Source organism: Sphaeroforma arctica (genome assembly GCF_001186125.1).
Source record: "Sphaeroforma arctica JP610 unplaced genomic scaffold supercont1.1918, whole genome shotgun sequence".
In the NCBI taxonomy this organism is placed as follows: domain Eukaryota; class Ichthyosporea; order Ichthyophonida; genus Sphaeroforma; species Sphaeroforma arctica.
The window spans coordinates 1-7,626 of NW_014038640.1; the positions used below are offsets into that span (position 1 = coordinate 1).

The 7,626-nt window shown below is 37.8% G+C and overlaps 1 protein-coding gene across 1 annotated transcript; it reads right to left on the reverse strand.

The window, feature by feature from the left end:
- Positions 1–1,384: 1,384 nt before the first annotated feature.
- Positions 1,385–1,702, reverse strand: SARC_11853 (hypothetical protein; the record flags this gene model as incomplete). Its single annotated transcript, XM_014294052.1, has 1 exon — positions 1,385–1,702. One exon carries the CDS (start codon positions 1,700–1,702, stop codon positions 1,385–1,387), a length of 318 nt encoding a protein of 105 aa, XP_014149527.1.
- Between the last annotated feature and the right edge of the window lie 5,924 nt (positions 1,703–7,626).

Consider the following 7,626-nt stretch of genomic DNA (forward strand, 5'->3'; position numbering starts at 1 on the left):
TAAAAACCAATGTATTATCTCAATTGATCTTGATATTTTAGACTGACCGGAGGCCGTATTTCTACATTTCTCCATTGTGTTACATGTGATCTATTAATTACGTATGTCGATTTTTGTGACTATAAACGATTCGTAAGACTTGTGGGCGTGAATAGCGTATGGTTTTAGGTACCGTGGTAGCGTTAGTTGGTTGTTATTAGTATGTTTTGACTTACTATCGTGTGGGTTAGAACAGGCCCATAACCTGTTAGACAAATATAAACTGATAAGAAGTGATTTTATTTGGCCCTCCTACTGAGGGTCTTGTATGGTTCTACCGCTTAGGGTGGGAACCCAATTTTCTCTTTGACATGGTGTCATATTTCTGATGACACCTTTCATATATTCTGATGATTTCACAACTGCTGGTTTGTATATAATAATGTCCAACACTATCTGCTAGCTCGTCTACCTTTCCTGAGGTAATAGATAGTCGTGCTACTTGCACGTCGTTCTTGACACATGCCTTCATAGGACATTAAATAGATCGATATGGGGCTGGTGATAGCTTACAATAGGGACATGCACGTGCTTTACGCGGCCCTTTCTTCTCTTGGGACTGTCCTGTTGTATTGGTTTGCATTGGTGTGCCATTGTCTGGTTTGTGACGCGTGTGGGCAGAGGTTGTGGCGTTCGGTTTTGGTTGTGAGTGGCCGTGTTTTATTTACTATCTCTTACACTCTCTGTACATTTGGTCTACCTGCACTTTTGCTGCCGCTCTCATGGATGCCACTCTAAGAGAGTAGAACACATTTTGTTTCATTTCGGATAGGTGACCGTCACTTCCATCAGACAATTTGTCTGCTGCGTCTACTTTGTCTTGCTGTCCATAGTGCATGAGTGCCTTGTTACTTTGAGGAGTTGCACATGGGTTGGCTCCTTGTCTTTGTTTCTGTAACGCTCCTCCAACACCTGCATTGTTCTATGCATACTCTCTGTGTGCACTTTCATATTCAGTGCCTAGTTCTCCATATCTTTGAGAAACTTCTCTAACTATCAATAACGATTATATTGAACTGCTCAGGATTAATGTAGTGCTTTGTTATCTGCGTCTCTGAGTTTCATATCTCATTGAGAAACCCATTGGTCTTCTCAGTTGCATCAGTGGAATCTAGATATCTCACAGATGCTGGGTACTGACATAGTGGCATGGACTTGCTAAGAACAGATGTCTGTATTGTATAGTAAACTCTATAATGTCGTCACAATTTTCCATTGATGAACTATCTCTCGATAACTTCGGAAATTCTAGGGTCTTTAGTATTTCAGATAGTGCTGTTCATTCACCTTACCACTAAACGTGAACACATGATCTCTAGCTCGCTAATGTATTGACTGGTTTGAATTACTTCATCCTCTCTTCATACCCACACGCATTGGTGGCTTGATCGTAGCTCTTTCTAAGCTCTGTGTCGACCAGAGGCATGCGACGCCCAGGTCGCTCATCGTAGATGCCAACTCTCATCTTGTGTAGGCTAGTAATAGCTACAGGTGCTGATGATTCTAGCTTGGAGACGAATCTGCTGACCAGGAACTGATTGCCTTTACAAGTGCTTTTGACACTTTCTAAACGCATTGCTGACGCCTGAATCGGTACCCCATTAGGTATAAACATATCCGAACTACTGCCTGGGATTGGCTCCCCTGCTGCTACACCCTGCATGCCAGCGTCATCCCCTTCTCTGCCGTACACTCCTGCCCTTGTTTCTGTTGGTATCTTAAGTAGTCTGTGTTGGTGTATGTGTGTATTGCAGTTGCTAGTAATGACTTGTTCTATATTCGTTTGGAATGTGCGTTTCACCCACCTTGTCTTTTCTAGTATCTTATTTGAAAATAAATAAAAATCGATCTATTTCACCTACCTTCGTTCTTATAACGCTTTGGTGCACTTCCGTGTGAAGTGTTTTAGCTTGTTGCGTTCCTTCCTGTCATTGGAAAAGAATATTTGATGTTTGTTTGTTAAATTTATTTCGTCACGTGTGATCTTAGACGCATTTTCTCACGTGTGATAATAGTCTTAATCATGTGTGATCTTAGCTATATTATATTTATTTTCTTATATGAGATTTTAGCTCTTTCTTGACACGCGTGATCTTTAATACATATATTTTAATTTTATTCCATGTGTAATTTTCGTGCTATGGTGTCACCTGTGATGTTCGGTCCTGTACCGAACTTCTGTCATCGACATCACTTGTGATCGGTCCCACACCCATATATGGTAACTATCTTCGATTAAGATATTTTGATTGCACTCACCAATTGTGTTATGTTATATATTTGTGTGGATTTTCTATTACAAGTTCGTTGTTATAGTGAGTGGACTTGTGAACGTGTACGGCTGTTTCGCCTAACTGGCTAGCCTTCTTATCGTTTGTTCCTTCTTTCCATCTGATTACTTGTACTTGCTACATTATAATTTGAATTTTGTGCATATGTCTGATTGACTCGCGTGCACGGCTAGATATCTGTTACTGTGACACCTAGTCTTCTTACTGGGTTTCTTTCGACGCTGTATCTGTGTGGGTGTAGGACAGCTTTGCTTGTCAGCTGGACTCATTATTATGCCACTTGCCTATCCTCTTATTACTTGTGCTTGTTTCACTGTAACATGGCACTTGCCTAAAATCTGATTATTCGTGTCAATGACCCTTTTTATCGTGGCGTGTTTATTATTCTGTCTATCGTCACTGCCTATGTTGTTCAATTTCCATCGAATGTACTTTCTTGTAGCATTCTATGATTTAAACGATGAATTTGGGCACCTTCGTGTCTTATCTTTATTGAATTAGATTCGCGTGTATCCCGTTCTTTGTGTGTACATGTATTATTGGTTATTTTTGCTTGTTTAGCTGGTCTTACATTCAGTGTGTGACTGTTGTACATTGATCCATACTTTGTGTTTGTCTCTTAGATACAATCTATCCCAGACTTAGTAAACATAGTATGACATCAATTGTATTCGAATAGATTTCGGCTCAGTCGGTGCATATACTTTCAGGAATCTGGAGGGTGCCTGCTGCTTTCCGTTTGGTGCCCCTGTTACGTGTCAAGTAAGCTTCCATCCAACGATTAAATCTTATTATGTGTGTCCAAACGACACATCTACAGATTTGAACTTGCCCACGGAGTCTTAAACGTCCCTTCCACAGCCTTGAGATTCAAAACCTTGTCAACCATACTCCATAGTGCGATACTTCTTACTTCTGTCCACCGACAAGAACCTCCTGCTCTGTAGGCACCGGATATTCATTACAGCCCAGTTAAGCTCACTATAATTTGTATAACACCGCCAGTCATTGATTGACAGCGGTACAAACCCAGGCCTCTTGAAGGGGTTTTAGGGTATTCTACAAAAAGGGAGATTATTTTTGCAACCAGCTGTATATATCACTGGGATTTTACCTGTATAGCCGCTGTATCAGTGCCGAGCTGATTCCTAGTTGTCGTTATTCTACGCTTCAAGACAAGCAGCGAGAACTGTTTATCTGCCAAGAAAATCTTAGTCAATGGACTTAAAAACTCTGTTCGGTTATGACTGATAGATCTTAAGAAGAGGTACACAAGATTGATGTATTGTAGAATCGACACGTTTGAAACTGATTTTCTAAGCGGCTCTGTGTAGGGTTTTAAAAATAGACTCCAGGATTTCGACATCATTATGTCCAATGATCGCTTGTTCACGGGCGTAACAATCCGAATAATTCTGGCTCAGTGCGACCAGACTTGTGTCTCATCGTCACAAGACCTCAAGACAGACTCTATTAATTTCTGACGGGAATCTTGTCCGATCAATATCCCACTGGAATGATTAAGCAAGCATGTGTTTTTAACTAAGTTTTGCGGTACATATTTAGAGGTTGCACAATCACACGTGATCTACAATAAAATACAACTACTCTATACAGGACATATGTTCAATATAAATTAAATTGTATAACATTATACTGCATGTTGACGTCCTTACAATTTGGGTCTCCATAATTATAAGTCAGTATGATTTAATACTTAACTGTGACAAAGGTAGTAGTAGGGGTGGAATAAATAGATATTTTAGTTTTAAATTTCATATTAAACCCATATGTGGGTACTGGCGGCGGTGTATTGTGGTATGCTGATCAAGACAGGAGATATACTCACTTTGTGCACCTTAGTACCGAGAGCACCATGTAACTAGTTACGTGTTCTAGGCTCATTAAATATATGACGATGGAAAATTGTGTTTTTATGGCGATCTATCGGTAGTTGGCTCTGCGCATGAGAAGCAAATAGCTGCTATACAGTCATTTCTCTTTAATTATTTCCAGAGGTGGCGATGATGAAACACGGTAGATGCTGGATACCGGCGATCATAATCCACCTGCAACTTTGTTTTCGATATGCAGTTCGAGACTACCTTCAATTTTGTTTATATTTTTCACTCCTGCGTGCTATATTTAAAAGACGCTGTGGACTTGAGCTTTACTATTGTATAAATAATGATGCAAGTAATACAGAGTATGTATATATTCCCATAGTGGTGTGATATACTAACTGTAACCACTGTATTGTACTTTGAAGATCACAAGAAAAATATTAGTTAACCGGGTCGTGAGGTATTTACTTTTGAATTTGTACTGATACCGGCATTTCGAATCAAATAAATTGCCCAAGTTTTAGAGCACGTGACTCAGAATAAGAGCAGTTTGGTATGCACCGTCTTATAACACCACTTTGGCCTGTGCTTATCAACACATATTCTTGGATTTATTCAGGAAATATTAAATCCACGTAGTTTCGGCTGGTTTACCTTATGTTATACATACTAGATCTCAAATAAGAATCTTGTGTATTTTTTTGTTTGTCCCAGCTTGCTCTGGGGATGCAAAGCCAGTCATATATAAAAAAAATATCCCAGCCGACTTCGATAATCGGCGTGTCCAAAATCACTATATATTCGCGAGTATATTGTTGATCGTATGGGTCGGTCGCTGTATTTGAGACTTTTACGAGTTTCACGATTGTGTTCGTGACTGCAGACATCCGCATGAGCTACTTCTTGATTTTTTTACTCTGGCTAGGTGTTGGAGGATACAATCTGACAATCCTGTGATACGACGTTCATCAATTCTTATACGAAACTAAACAACCCATGAATGCTTAACTAGCTTCTAATTCATTTGATACTGGTATACATAATGATAAGAATATATCGCCAATATTCTCTTGCTTTGTAATTTTTAAACGAAGTAGGGTTGAATTCATGGGATGGGATCTGTAAAACTTAACCATCTTAAGGTCTTACACTATTGTGAATAGTGCCTGACTGACTAGTCGACCCTGTTGTGTGTGTGTATTTTATGTTGTTGATTTACCATATTTGCTATTTTACGTAACCTACCAACTTATCAAATCCCTTGATAAATTTAAGTTTCTACCCCCAATTTTTTCGTGATAAATGGTATTCATCACTTAAATTAAATCCAACTATCCGCAAGACTCTACCGATATTGCACTGCAAATGAGTAGATAATCAGGACAGGGTAGTATGTAATTTTATGGCCAGCAAATACTTGCCGAGAAATATTGAAACTTTCATACCATCATGTAGCGTCGTGGTTTCTCGCTCTGAGGCACAACATGCAGCATGTAACTCGCACACACAGATACAGACACAGACACATATATACATATATATATATATATAGATTGATACATACATACATACATATATGTATACTAATGCAATAATATAAAATTACAAACTATATACACTTGCATATATATATATGTTATTTGAGAATGCCAAGTATCGATTTGCGCATACACACCTCGTTGTACATAGCTGGTATTTTGTGCACTGTGATGGACAACAGAGACAGCGCCACACAGGCCTCACACAGCAGCACATACATGAGCAGATGCCTATCCGTTAACCCAAAGAAGTTCTGAGCGTGGGAGTGTAATCTGTTGTTTGAGTGTACACGCACTCGGATTGTGTGGTGGAGTGTATAGAAGTACTTGTGAGATTGCGAAGGATTGACGCGATGGGATATTCCGCGTACACAAATAACTACCAGCAAGTGAAATCAATCAGTCATCATGACACACAGCCCAGGTACGTGTAGGTATTGTGTATGGCAGCATATTGTATAGATGAAAGCAACACACAAGTATGAAAGTACAATCAAATACTGTGATAAAGATTTAAACACCAACAACGGGTCAACAATATATATATGTCGAGCAATATCGGCCTAAAGCCTTAAGGTAAGTAATGCAGCACATACCTAATACTTGTTTACGACTACCATCCACTTACACACACACGTAGAAGGCAATGACTATGACATAAGAATGAAACAGAAATCAAGGGATAGGATGTTTGCATACCCATTGATTGCTAGGCGTGCGCTGTATCAGATTCTTGTTCAGGAACAGTTTACGGATGCGGACTGCCTTTGCCATGATGGTGAAGTAAATTATGCCCACGCCCAGGTTGTAAAACCACCTGAAGCCGAGAAATAAAGCAACAAATATATATATATATATATACATACATACACATGTATATAGGAACAGCAGTGAAGTGAATGGCACTTCTAATAAACAAGCAAATATATTTGTATGTTCATTCTATTCCATTGAGAACTAATCATATTATTATTCTAAAGTAATTGATCCTCCGGCTGTCATATATATTATAGATATATAATATATACACTAATCCATACACACACACACACACACACACACACATATATATATTTATATTATATATATGTATATATACATAATATATATATATATATGCATATATGTATACATCAATAACAGTGAAGTGAATGGCACTTCGAATAAACAAGCAATATACTTGTATGTCAATTTTATTTCATTGAGTCTAATCACAGTATTGTTATAGAGCTATTAATCCTCCGGATGTGGTCATATGTGTTATAAATATGTATATATATATATATATACACTTATCCACAGTGATATATATGTATACATATACATATATATAGCAACAACAGTGACGTGAATGGCACTTTAATAAACAAGCAAATATATTTGTATGTCCATTTTATTTCATTGAGATCTAATCATGTTATTGTTATAGAGCTATTAACCCTCCGGCTGTCGTGATATGTTATATATATATATATATATATATTTATATATATAGAGACACATACATAATGTATACATGCATCAATATATATATATACCACCACACGGACGCATACATACATACTGAACACACACACAATACACAACCACATACACATATATAAACAAGTACATTTACATGCTGTTCATGCACATGTAAGACGCCAAGTCATACACATATGTATACTTGTACACGTAGCTTATATCTACATCTACGTGTATATGTACAAGTACATATACACAAACCCATACACATAGATAAACAAGTACATTTACATGCTGTTCATACACATGCAAGTCACCAAGTCATACATATATTTATATAATGAGGTGTAGACACACACACGCACTTTTTTACACATACACATACAATTATATGTACTTGTAAATGTACATGAAAAAGTACAAACATATTATTAATATATATAATATATA